We start from the raw sequence: 12,379 nt of genomic DNA, 5'->3' as shown, positions 1-12,379 counted from the left end.
AAATCTACAGATGCTTTTCTTTTAAATTATTGGGATTTCTGTTCAGAATATTCAATTAAAGCTGTGTTTTTACGCTTTTCAGTCTTGGTTTCGTTTCTTTAAGTTTTTTACCTAATAAAGTGCTAAATGGCAAGTTGTTATACAAATTATTTTGATTAGCCTTGGTTATATTTCGTTACTAGGTGCTAAAACCTTATTCAGAATATATTCTTAATTAATCATATAAATCATATAGGGAAATTTATTATGTTCCTATTTAGGTTGACTATTTTGTGTATAGCAAAACAATAATAAAATACGTATTTCTATTGCTTGCATTCCGTGAGGTAGTTAGTCATTTACATATTTTGTCGAAACCACAGCCAAAATATTTGCAGAGATTGCCCATTTAAAGGCACTTTTAAGTCTGAACTATTTAGAAGTAATTGTTATTAATTGTGTCATTTGCTGTTCCCCTTTTTTTAAGCTTAAGACTTGACATAATACCAACCACAAAACCTAAACTTTAAAACCACCAAACAAATCCGAGTGTGGTTTATGGTATTTAGCGTTGAAAAAGTGAGACTAGTCACAAACACAATTACTGCGAGTAATTACTCAAATACAATTGTTCTATTTTTAGAATAAAAAAAGAACATTTTTTTGTTCAGAACCTTTTATTTTCTAGACGGTGGTTGGCGCCTCGTCGAGGCAGCGTGGCCGAGCGGTCTAAGGCGCTGGTTTTAGGCACCAGTCCGAAAGGGCGTGGGTTCGAATCCCACCGCTGTCATGTTGAATTCTTTTTTTCCTCATTTAACAGCAGGATGCTGCGTTTCTTACATATTCCACGCCTAATTAGACCTCACGGAGTGGGACCGCTGAACCCGTGGCCTGCTTTTCCGGCACACAAAGACTCCGTTTATCTGCCGCTGACATTTTCCGCGTGTTGCCTTTCAACTTTTCCTTTCCGTCGGCGCTCAACCCTTTTGCGGTAACATGTTGATCCCCTTAACAACCCGCAAGGCAGGGGAAATGCGAGGAAATTAAAGGGTTTGAAATCAAATGGATAAAAGTATCAAATGTCCGAAATGTATCCCGCGGTTACTTCCGGCCACCAACTGACTCCTAAATACCGCAAAGATTATTATGGAAAGATAGGCCACTGAAACATTGGGTTTCGTGCGCAATAAGCTCATTTACAAGATACGCGGTGAAACAGATAAAGTGAACCTTAATGGATTTATCTTTTAAAGAGAACTTTTAATTTTAAAAATAAACTGGCGAGAATCTATTAATGTCTGTTCTGCTTTGTTGTAATATTAATGGCCAATTAATATTTCTCTTTTCTTGGGGTTTTGTATTTTCATCTTTTCCTTTGCCTATGGAAATTTTTCAGAGTCTTCTTCGCATTAGGAACTGGTTTACATACTATATGATGCAAACGACACCTTGTTAGCTGGTAAATCACCAGGCGTTCCCGGGAATGACAGGTGTGTTCTGCCGGTGGATTTTGCATGGCATAGTTGATATATATCATCTCTTGCAGATGATGCATGACAAACGGGCAAACCCCCTGGAGGGATGCAAGTGCCTAATTATATGCGATGCCCTTGGATTTGTCACAATTTTAGTAAACCTTATATAGAACATATCTATTGTATGAGTAACGCTGATAGTCTTGAACCGTTTCCTGTTGCTCAAATATTTATGACGTGTAGAGGAATTCCTGACCAGCGTCATTGACTTGAGGTCTTGCGTTGCCCAAGTTCGTTGCACCCAAAAAAGAGGTTTTCCTAAGCACAAACTCGGAACTGAAAACCCGCGGTGTCACCTAGTGGCACGCATCTCTAAGATACAAATCGCCTAACACTAGCCACTCGATTCAAAGATAAAACCGCAGCACAGAGAACAGTGGCACTCGATTGTCGAACCCGCTCTAGAGTTCCGATCGAGAACCGATCGAGTGATCTCGCTTCACGAAGCTGAAGCTGCGGCTATAAAAAGCTCTGAGCAACTCCAGGCAGCGCACAGTATGTTTTATAGGGTCAGCTGGAAACGAACCCACTCGCAAGTGATTTTCAAAAAATATAGTGATTAATTTAGCAACAAAATGAAAGTGTTCGCGGCGGTAGTTCTTTGCATTCTGATTGCCCACGAGGCCACAGCCCAGTGTGAGTGTTAGCCATGGAAAAATTCCCAAATCGTGGAAAATACGCACAAGTGCGAGGAAGTCAAGTGCACTTCTAATTGAGCCGGTTCCACGAGCTGTACACGCGCCAGAATCTAAAGTGGGCAGTTCCCCGAGAAGTGCATTTCAAAAATAGAATAAAATTACCAATTAACTCGAAGTTGTGACCAAGAGATTAGCTAATAATTTCTTATGTTGGATTGTATCCATGAATAAAACCATTAGTATTCTATCTTAGTATCTTAGTATTCTATTCACTCTAATATTAGTTTTCTGTTTCAAATTAAAGCAGTTCAAACCCTCGTTTCGAGGCTCAAGTTATTAATATCTTAATTAATGCAATGCAGAGTCTTGTATCTTAATGTTTCTTTGAGTGTGTCATGATCAATGTGTAGATCGCCTGAACCGCAAGAATGTCAGAAAAGTGGCGCGTGCATTTAGGGGCATCCCCTGCAGAACCTGATTGCAATGCTAATACATATGTACCTATATCCTCTGCAGATTCGCGATGCCTGAATCCCAATCAAACGCCTGGACTTTGTGTGCTCATTAGCGAGTGTCAGACGCTCTACTCCGTGCTGAAGCGGGCCACGTTGACCGATCAGGAGAAGAGCTTCATCAAGTCCTCGGCCTGTGGCAGGGGCAGCAACAATCAGCCCTACGTCTGCTGCACCCAGGACACGGGCTATGTGCGGACGCAACGCCAGAATCCCAACTTTCCGGACTACGATGGCTTTGGCGGCGACTGGGAGGAGGAGCGGCCCCAGAGTTTCGTCTTTCCCAGGCAAGAAAGGCGGCCCTGGAGCTTCGCCAACCAGCCAGCCACCAGCAGAACTCCGGTTCAGAAATCATCCACTGGCGATGGCTCCAACCTACTGCCTCAGCCGCCCACCTGCGGGGGCGTGGCTATCAGGAACCGGATCTACGATGGCCAGGACACCGATCTGAACGAGTTTCCCTGGATGGTGCTGCTGGAGTACCGCAGACGAACTGGAAACGGCCTGTCCACCGCCTGTGCAGGATCGCTCATCAATCAGCGATATGTCCTCACGGCGGCCCACTGTTTGACTGGCAGGATCGAGCGGGAAGTGGGAACACTGTGAGTATATAATAAGTATATATATAAGTGTATGTCTTTGGCTCATCAGAATGACTTGCATTTTGCTGAATTCAGGGGTTTTTTATTAAGAAAGAGGCAGGTCAGGGCACCTGTGCTCAGCAAATTAAAAATTAATTGGTTTTTGTGGTTAAAAAAAGAGAAGATAAGCAAGATTTTATTTATATTCAGATATCACAAGATTATGTAAATCTCTCTTTTCGCAAAGTTTCCAGAGATTCTAACCACAAGTTCATCCAGACTTTCCAAAGTCAAAGAAAGGGGATTTTTCTCCTCATCTGCTTTGTGCATCTCTAAAAGTATTAAAGCATCAAGTATCATGGAAAACTTACTAATTAACTTTGAACATTATATTGGTTTCGCTAAAAGAACCCAAATACTCAGGTTTAATAGCTGATTGTTGATGTTTGTGACTTGAGCACTAGGGGATTTACTATAGATCTGGATTCATGAATGGGCGCCAGGTGAATCAAGTTTTGGATTTACAAATGCTTAGTTAGATCTACTCTCCAATCCAGTTTCTCGGGCTGGGCGAAAGTCTGGCTTATTCACGCTTGTTTGTCCGACAATTCCGCGAAACGGGCTTAGATCTCCGGCTAAGTCAACTGGCTAACGAGGCCAAAGGGATCCCCAGGCTTGGACCTGGCAAAGTTCGTATATATATATTCAAGAATATTAATTAGAGTGTGCTTTGCCGCTTGTTAACTTGTTGTGATGATTCACAAAACCCGGGCGTTCGTTCGGGTTCTCAATTCGCTGCGCTCTCGATTCGCCGTTGCCCGCGCAGCAATTAGCGGTTTAATTCTAGTGCTTAATGGCTTAAATGCTCATTAATTGTTTTCGGCTTGTTTCTCCTTTGGTTTCAGTGCCTCTGTGCGACTGGGCGAGCATGACACTCGCACCGCGGTGGACTGTCCTCCAAATGGAGGCACTTGCTCGCCGGAGGTCCAGCGTCTGGGCATCGAGGAGATCCGGTTTCACGAAAGATACAGCGAAAAGGCCTCCAATCAGGTGCACGACATCGGTCTCATTCGCCTGGAGCGCAACGTCCGCTACTCGGACAACATCCAACCCATTTGCCTGCCCTCGTCGGTGGGCCCCGAGTCCAGGCAATCCGGCCAGCAGTTCACCGTCGCCGGTTGGGGTCGTACTCTGAAGATGAACCGCAGTGCGGTGAAGCAGAAGGTGGCGGTCAACTACGTGGAGCCCGCCAAGTGCAGGCAGAGATTCGCGCAGATCAAGGTGAACGTGGAGGCCACTCAGCTCTGTGCCGGCGGTCAGTTCCGGCAGGACAGCTGCGACGGCGACTCCGGCGGACCGCTGATGCGATTCCGCGACGACTCCTGGGTGCTGGAGGGCATCGTGTCCTTCGGCTACAAGTGCGGCCTGAAGGATTGGCCCGGCGTCTACACGAATGTGGCTGCCTATGACATCTGGATCAGGCAGAATGTGAGGGCTTAGGTTTTGTGGTTCTCACCGAATGTTCAAAACGAAAATTGTGATCTTTAGCACTCTTAGCTTAGTGTAGTAACTAACCTAGATTTTAGTAGACTTAAATATTTATTAATGCAAATACAAGTTTTATAACTGAATGGCTTGCAAATGACTGAATTGGGAAAGGTTTATCTCAGGAATCTATTTACTATTTCTTTGGGAAAGTACAGGAAGTGACGAGAAGTCCTTTTTGCTTTGGTTTATAAACGAATATATGTATGTACATATATTATGAATAAATTTCATAATATGAGTTAATATCAGTTTAGTAGCTTGCAGCGTTTTATGTTTATAACACCCCAAGCAGGTGACTGACCTGCGGCGAAAACCTTTGGATTTCCCAGCTGAAGGCGACGGCTTCAACAATCGCGGTCCAAATGACATTGCCACCGCGCTTTAATTGGCGGCAGAAAACCACAAGAAAACTTCCGGTTTCTCGAGCAGGTGTGCTTCGTTTTGAGCCGTGTACGTGGACTTTGGCCAAAACAAAAATAAACAATTGGCAGAGCTTTGTCGAAAAGCCGTCGCCGCCTAAAAGTGGGCAATCTTGGCCAGGCGAAGCTTTGGCCAGCACAAGAGTCGGACTCTCGCCTTGAACGAAAGTGAAACCAGCTGGCCAGCTGAGTGGGGGTTATGCAATAATATACATATTATAACCGGACCAGCCGGACGATCGGTATCGGTATCGCTGTCGCTATCCGTCGACCTGCCTGCCGACTACTGCACTTTTGGACTCGTTTTTTCGCCGCCTAAGTGGGGCGGGGGCGTCTCATTTGTTGACACCTGAGTTGGAGCTTTCAGCTGGTAGAGTGAAGAGTGAAGACTGAAGACCGGAGACTGAAGACTGAAGACTGAAAACACGGGGGTCGGTCTTCGGCTCTTCCGACTTTTCGGGGTCTTCGGCTTTTCGCTTTTTGGCACTACGCTTAAACCAACTGCGTTGCCATTCAGTTTCGGTTCGTAAGCCTTTGCCGCCGCTTCTTCTTGCCAGACGTTCGGATTTGGATTTGGATTTGGATTTAGATATATTGATATATAGATACTGTTACCTATGCTCGGCTCGGTTCTGCGACTATGGCTACTCCTCGGCTGTTTCCACCGCTTCCTGGCCGCCGGCGAAGTCCTGCAGGAGTGCGACATTCCCAATGAGACGAAGCGGGGCGTTTGCATGGAGGTCAGCAGGTGCAAGGCGTATCTGCAGGTGCGCAATGCCACCAACTTGCCGGCGGAGAAGGTCAACTTCCTGAAGAAGGTGCAGTGCGATGCTGCGGTGGAGCAGCAAGTCTCGGAGGCGCAGCGTTCCTACGACTCCCTCGTTTGCTGCCCGGCAAATGGCCAGGATTACCTCTTTCCCGTGCTGCAGTTCTCCAAGTTCGAGTACCGAAGATTTCTGGATGTGACCGCTCGTTTCAAGCGCAAGAAACTCAAGCGACGGATTCAAACGGTGGAGCCGAGTTCGGGATTCAATTTGCTGCATGAGTGCGGCAAGCAAGTGACTAATAGAATTTACGGCGGCGAAATCGCCGAACTTGATGAGTTTCCCTGGCTGGCACTGCTGGTTTACAACTCAAGTGAGTCCAAATAAATATTACAAAATTATTAGTCATTTTTACAAGCTCAAAAGCTGGTTTCAACTATTTGAGAATGATGTATGCACATGGTTCTCATCCATTTCACTTAATCTTCTTAGATGAGTATGGCTGCAGTGGCGCTCTCATAGACGATCGTCATATCCTCACAGCTGCCCATTGTGTTCAAGGCGAGGGCGTTCGTGATCGCCAAGGATTGTGAGTAGCATCTACACAAATATAGGTTTAAATATATTATAGAACCTTTCTCTTAAAAATAGAAAGCATGTGCGTTTGGGCGAATTCAACGTGAAAACGGAACCCGACTGCATCGAGGAGCCGAATTATTTGAGCTGCGCGGACGCCGCCTTGGATATCGCCTACGACAAGATCCATGTGCATCCGGAGTACAAGGAGTTCTCCAACTACAAGTACAACGACATCGCCATTATACGTCTCAAACATGCAGTATCTTTTACTCATTTCGTAATGCCCATCTGCTTGCCCAGCAAATCCGAGCCGGTCACTTTGGCCGAGGGCCAGATGTTCTCCGTTTCCGGCTGGGGACGCACGGATTTATGTGAGTATATGGTATCCAGATATTGGAAGCACTATCTTTGTATCTTAACTTCTTGAGGCAATGATAGGTTCTCCTTTTCTGTTATGAAAGTCTGCTTGTTTAATGTCAATAAGCATGTTGTTAGTGGAAGTTTTTGAAAACCGAAACAAGGTACTTCCCCATTAGTTTCTGTTTACTGCGTTCATTCAGCACGACAGTCTGGTGTTTATAAACTGTCTGCGGAAAATTCACCTTTTCACCAAAAATAAATATTGTACAGCCTTACATATCATTGATAGCGATAACTTCGTATTTAAACAACATGTGATTCACTTTATGGCAGTCAACAAGTAGTACTTCATCCACATCCACAATCCCATCATTGATAACGATACCTTCGTCTTTATTACAACATATGATTCATTTTATTGCAGTCAACAAGTACTTCATCAACATCCACAGTCCCATCAAGCTGAAGCTGCGCATCCCGTACGTCTCCAACGAGAACTGCACCAAGATCCTGGACGGCTACGGAGTGCGCCTGGGTCCCAAGCAGATCTGCGCCGGCGGCGAGTCCGCCAAGGACACGTGTGCCGGCGACTCCGGCGGACCGCTGATGTACTTCGATCGCCAGCACTCGCGGTGGATGGCCTACGGCGTGGTCAGCTACGGATTCACGCAGTGCGGCATGGCCGGAAAGCCGGCGGTTTACACTAACGTGGCCGAGTACACGGACTGGATCGACAGCGTTGTGCAGCAGCGGAAATTGACGCAGTCAATGTTGCCTTGACGTCAGATTTCTTTCACATTTTTTGGGGGAAGAACAATTGGCGCCTAATTGAAGTGGGTGGTTGGTATTCGGATTCAGATCTGTTTACCTCCTTATACCTTATTTGTACATATTTTGCTAATTATCAACTAACAACAGCCATCAACTATTTGGTTAAGCGTGTGTGTGAATGGAATGAGTGCGGAATGTGAGTGCCAGTGCGAGCTAACAAAAGTCTGAAAAACATGTTTCTATTTAAATAAACTACTGAATATTTACCCCGTCTGTGGAGTTTAATTGAAACGCTGCTGACTCAGCCGGGAAATTGCTACCTTATACTACCGGGAAATAGTCATGCTCAGAGGTTTATAAAAATAATGTACTTCTGTGGCAAGTGGCAGCTTGAATTTGTGATTCATTACTTTTCGAAAATGTAAGCAGTTCATTGAACTTGTTATCAGAATTGGTGGTTAATCCAGTCAGTTTATAACTTCAACTTCAAGTAGCTGCAAGATGTATCTATAATATGCATAAATTTCTCTAAGTGTCTTTGCGTTATCAGCTGTATAACAGCTGGCTGAGCAGCTGGTCAAACCCGTCGCTGCAGTGGACTTGGTCTGCGGCTTGATGTCGTCATTGATTGCCACACTTTGCTTTCACCCGCCATTCGCGTGCACTCAAAACGTGGCTTAAAAAGCATAAAAAATAAATGGTCAGCTCGCTGGTGATGCAATGGCTGCCAAAAGCAAAAACAAAGCCATCCAAAAGTCAGCCAAAAGCCAGCCAAATCGATGCCAGGCCCATTCATCAGGCCTGCCTGGGATCCGAAAATAGCCAGAAGCCCAGAAAAGAGCGCTCCATTGGCCATTTGTATGCGATGCGCAGGTGTTGTGGCCAACTGCCAACTGTCAACTGCCAAGCGCCAAGTGCCAGTGGGCCACTGACCAAAATTGGCCAAAACGCGAATGATGATCCGAGCAGAGAGCTCGATGAGACACACTCATCGCGAGTGTGTGCGTCATGGTGGAGTGAAAGTGAACTTGACTCTTCGATGGGCTGCATTTGATTTAGTGCCCCCAACCGGTGATTATGATGTGTGCATTAATATTCATGATGTTTATCAGCTGGCGACGACCGACGACCACCTGCTCCAAAACCAGATCCAAGACTTTGGGGCGCCATCCATCCATCCATCCATCCATTCATACAATCATACATCCATTCATACATTTATACATTCATACATTCATACATATGCTTGTGCAGCTCATTATCGGCTTTTTGGCGATTTCTGTTAACCTTGAACCACATACACCCATATACCCAAATACCCACTCGCAAACTACAAACTACAAACTCACACCAAATAGATTTCGATTTGGGAATTGGCAAACATGAGTGACATTGAAAAGCGGCGATTTTCGCGAAACTGGGTGAAATGATAACCGGGTTTCAGTGTCAGTGATAACAACCTTAATGGTTCCTTAAACTCTAAATGAACCGCATTGTGGCCCCAACATAATTACTTACAACTGTTTTAAATAATGCTTTCACTTGTGGAATAAATATGTTCTAAATAGGTTGTTTTTCTTTTAACCCTGACCCAATCACTCAATACGCCTTCTTTGTACTTCATTCATTCATTCATTTTCAGATAGTATTTGTATCTGCACTTGCACGATGACTTTTTGCGTTTTCATTCAGTTTCCTCCCGAGATTCAAAGTATAAAGTACTTGGGGATACTTAAAGTCACTTGTGCTGTATTCAGCTGAATGAAACATTGAATTTCTAAATTTTTAAAACCTATTAGTATGCTGCACATCTGTAGAGCCGCTTCAATCAAAACAGCGGCCAACTGGCGACCGCAGGAACATTGAATGGCCAAGTGGGCGGAGTAATTCGGTTATGGCCACGCCCACCGGCCAATTATAAACTCAATTTGAGCTACTTTAGCAGGAGGTCCTGCCGAGTCCTGCGAGAAAGTACAAAGCAGTGGGAAAAGCGAGCGGAAAAGTCTTCTAATCAATTTACCAACGAGCCAACCCCTCAGAAGTTTGATAATTGCATTGGGCTGCGCTTTGTGAAAAGTTTGTTGTTTTTTTTTTTTCTGTTGTTAAGAGTGGGAAATTAGAAGGCAAGCTATAAAATTAGCCATATGGCAATGAAGAAGGGGTTTTTCCAGGTACAAGCATTTTCCGATGCTTTGTTTTTTTTTTCGCCCCTCTCATAGAAAAACTGGCAATTGCATTTCCATTTCCATGTCCATTTAACGGCAGCTGAGACCCTCGACTATAAAACTTTATCGACTTGTTAACTGAGCTTCGTATCAATAAATGCCAACGTGCCACACAGACGTTGACATGCCATTAAATGCCAATGCCAAGTGCGTCTCAGGACACATATCCTGTGTCCTTTTCAATTTTTGCATGAGCACAAGGGTGCTCTACACCCCCTCGAATCCTCAAGCCCTCAAAACCCACGAAATTTACGAAATTCACGAAATTCGGGAAATTTGCAAGGGTAAGTGCCAGCATTTGGGCCAAATTGTTGTATAAACTCAATGAAATTAAAATGCGAAAAAAGAGGGAAATGCGAGTGTGCACATAAATGAATGGAAATAAAAATGGCAAAGTATCCGGATCGCTTTCATTAGTTAATGGATTGTCCGCAGAGAGCAGCACTCGCTGCCTATCAGAATAATGCCGCTCATGAGATGAATGAATAGAATTTGAATACAGTCGTAGTTTGTAGTAGTCGTGGTACTGCAATCTGAATTGCATTCTCGATTACTCGAAAATGCGTACTTTAAGTTGCCTCATTACCAGCCATTCGTAAACTGCAATTCAAGTAAATCGGTCGCCATGAAAAGCTATCTGCTGCTGGGCGTATTAATATATTATTTATGCACTTTGCTGCTGATTGAGGGACGGGATGTGGAGATCAAGGAGGTTAGTCTGCTTCCATATAATTAAGTAACATAATTAAGTAATTAAGTCTCTTTTTAGGAAAACACAACCACCAAGGTTCACCTTAGTGACATTTTGCTCTGCACAAACACTTCACTGCAGGTAAAATTGTATTGAGTCTGTTCATAATCCTGATAATATAGTATAGCTTTTATAATTTAGAACAAAACGCGTTTGAATAGATCGAGTTTGGGTGGACGCATAGGAACTGATCACTTGGGCAGAACTCGGATGAACCAGCGAAGTAGAGTAACAACTAGTCGTCGCAGAAAACACCGAACTACACACAAGCCTAAATATTCTACACATAAAATAAATATAGCTTAAATAAAGATACTTTTATAATCTTAACTATAGTTGTAAAGCTAAAGTACCAGTAGTTTTTACACAAAATGTAGACCTACATCCCCGTAAATATGCAATATGCAATATGCGCGGGACGCGACTGTACTCAGCTGAACTACAGTGAAGTCATCCCACGCACGTGGCCAGCAAATTAAGAATAAATAAAATTCGCGTCCAGACTCACAGGCTCCTTCATAATCGCCTCGTAATGGGAAAACTGTCTGGCGATAATAATCACCAGCATTTGTTTTTTTCCTCTTCCTATACAGCAATAATCACGCACGTGATGACTTTCGCATTATGGGAAAATGGTTGTGAGGAAATTTGCATAGGCCTGTGGCAACCCTCGCGAAAATCAGGCACTTGAACGCGCGTTCAATGTTTATTAAAAATTAGCAACAAGCTGTTGGCGAATTGCAGACACAAACAGAAGGTTATTGCAAAATCAAGCAGACATTCGTGCTGTCGCACCGTTTCCTTCCTGGAAAATTCGCTTTTCACAAGTTGGTTGATTGCCTGCAATTATGATTTCAATTTAAATTCCATTTTAAAGCAGGCGCCTTTGTTATGTGGCACACTAGGTCAGGTGGCAGGTCAAAGCTCGGGGGCAATGAGGGAATATTTAATGCCAATTACACAAAGGGCGGCGCATTTGCATACGAAAGAGCGAAACTTAATTACAAGCATTTTGTAACATTTCTCATTTTTCTAATTGAACTTTCCAGCCGCCGAGCAAACAAACCTCCGCCCCAAGGACATTTTGCTGAACAAACAGCGACATATGTGACTGTCAGTTGGGCGAGCGGATGGGGTGGTGTGGCCTTACGAGCATGTTCGGGACTGTACCGCGGGAGATGACAAATGCGTGTCACTTGGGCAGGGAAATAAATAAGTAAGCAAAAACACTTGCAAGTTTCTCAAGCTCTCGAGTGGCTTTTCCCCTGCAAATTCGGTTTTTGCGAATGTTGAAGTTGCTCAACATGGACAGTTTTTGCACATTAGCACGCAGCACTCGAGATAATGCGGGAAATTGGGCAAAAAGGACCTCTTGAGCCTGTCAGTCAGACACTTTCCACACTACCCTACCCTCCTCCCTCCACTTTCGGCAGATTTGGAAAGTCAAATACAATTTGATAGCCGCGTCGCACAAAAGCCAAAAAAGACCAGTTAACGAGGCTGGAGAAAGGTTGGAGTGCCGCAGGCGGGACTTCAGATACAAAACGTTTCAAATTGGACCACATGCGGACCTTGGTCCTTTAAATCCAAAAAACCCAAACCCAGATCCCAAAAACATTTGGGCAACCCACCAAACTATGCAAATAACATTAATTGTTTCGCCAAACAAAGGAAATGCAAAACAATAATCACGGAAAATGGGTAAGCGGGGAAATGG

At 44.3% G+C, this 12,379-nt stretch overlaps 2 protein-coding genes and 1 non-coding gene across 3 annotated transcripts; all 3 read left to right on the top strand.

Annotated features, from left to right (window-relative positions):
- Nucleotides 1-689: 689 nt before the first annotated feature.
- Trnal-uag lies at nucleotides 690-769 on the top strand. The gene has a single exon. It is a non-coding gene; the product is annotated as a tRNA-Leu (tRNA).
- A 1,259-nt stretch (nucleotides 770-2,028) lies between these two features.
- LOC122618951 lies at nucleotides 2,029-7,894 on the top strand. The gene is made up of 7 exons (XM_043795546.1): nucleotides 2,029-2,150; nucleotides 2,669-3,266; nucleotides 4,151-4,733; nucleotides 5,818-6,349; nucleotides 6,469-6,565; nucleotides 6,628-6,926; nucleotides 7,340-7,894. Exons 1-7 carry the CDS (start codon nucleotides 2,090-2,092, stop codon nucleotides 7,693-7,695), a joined length of 2,526 nt encoding a protein of 841 aa, XP_043651481.1. The 5' UTR covers nucleotides 2,029-2,089; the 3' UTR covers nucleotides 7,696-7,894.
- A 2,634-nt stretch (nucleotides 7,895-10,528) lies between these two features.
- On the top strand, nucleotides 10,529-11,012 carry LOC122621768. Its single transcript, XM_043799745.1, has 3 exons — nucleotides 10,529-10,623; nucleotides 10,681-10,743; nucleotides 10,804-11,012. The coding sequence occupies exons 1-3, from the start codon at nucleotides 10,537-10,539 to the stop codon at nucleotides 10,966-10,968; spliced, it is 315 nt and encodes a 104-aa protein (XP_043655680.1). The 5' UTR covers nucleotides 10,529-10,536; the 3' UTR covers nucleotides 10,969-11,012.
- Nucleotides 11,013-12,379: the final 1,367 nt, after the last annotated feature.

This window comes from Drosophila teissieri, chromosome 3R (genome assembly GCF_016746235.2).
Source record: "Drosophila teissieri strain GT53w chromosome 3R, Prin_Dtei_1.1, whole genome shotgun sequence".
Classification (NCBI taxonomy): Eukaryota; Metazoa; Arthropoda; class Insecta; order Diptera; family Drosophilidae; genus Drosophila; species Drosophila teissieri.
The sequence above is the reverse complement of the archived record's forward strand: the minus strand, read 5'-3'. Positions and strand labels throughout refer to the sequence as shown.

Excerpts from the sequence above, each read along its gene's own strand:
- LOC122621768 (XM_043799745.1), top strand. The coding sequence starts at position 10,537 with ATGAAAAGCTATCTGCTGCTGGGCGTATTAATATATTATTTATGCACT. Across the intron at positions 10,624-10,680 it reads GGGATGTGGAGATCAAGGAG|GAAAACACAACCACCAAGGT; the intron begins GTTAGTCTGCTT and ends GTCTCTTTTTAG. Across the intron at positions 10,744-10,803 it reads GCACAAACACTTCACTGCAG|AACAAAACGCGTTTGAATAG; the intron begins GTAAAATTGTAT and ends TTTATAATTTAG.
- LOC122618951 (XM_043795546.1), top strand. The coding sequence starts at position 2,090 with ATGAAAGTGTTCGCGGCGGTAGTTCTTTGCATTCTGATTGCCCACGAG. Across the intron at positions 4,734-5,817 it reads ACATCTGGATCAGGCAGAAT|ATACTGTTACCTATGCTCGG; the intron begins GTGAGGGCTTAG and ends ATTGATATATAG. Across the intron at positions 6,927-7,339 it reads CTGGGGACGCACGGATTTAT|TCAACAAGTACTTCATCAAC; the intron begins GTGAGTATATGG and ends ATTTTATTGCAG.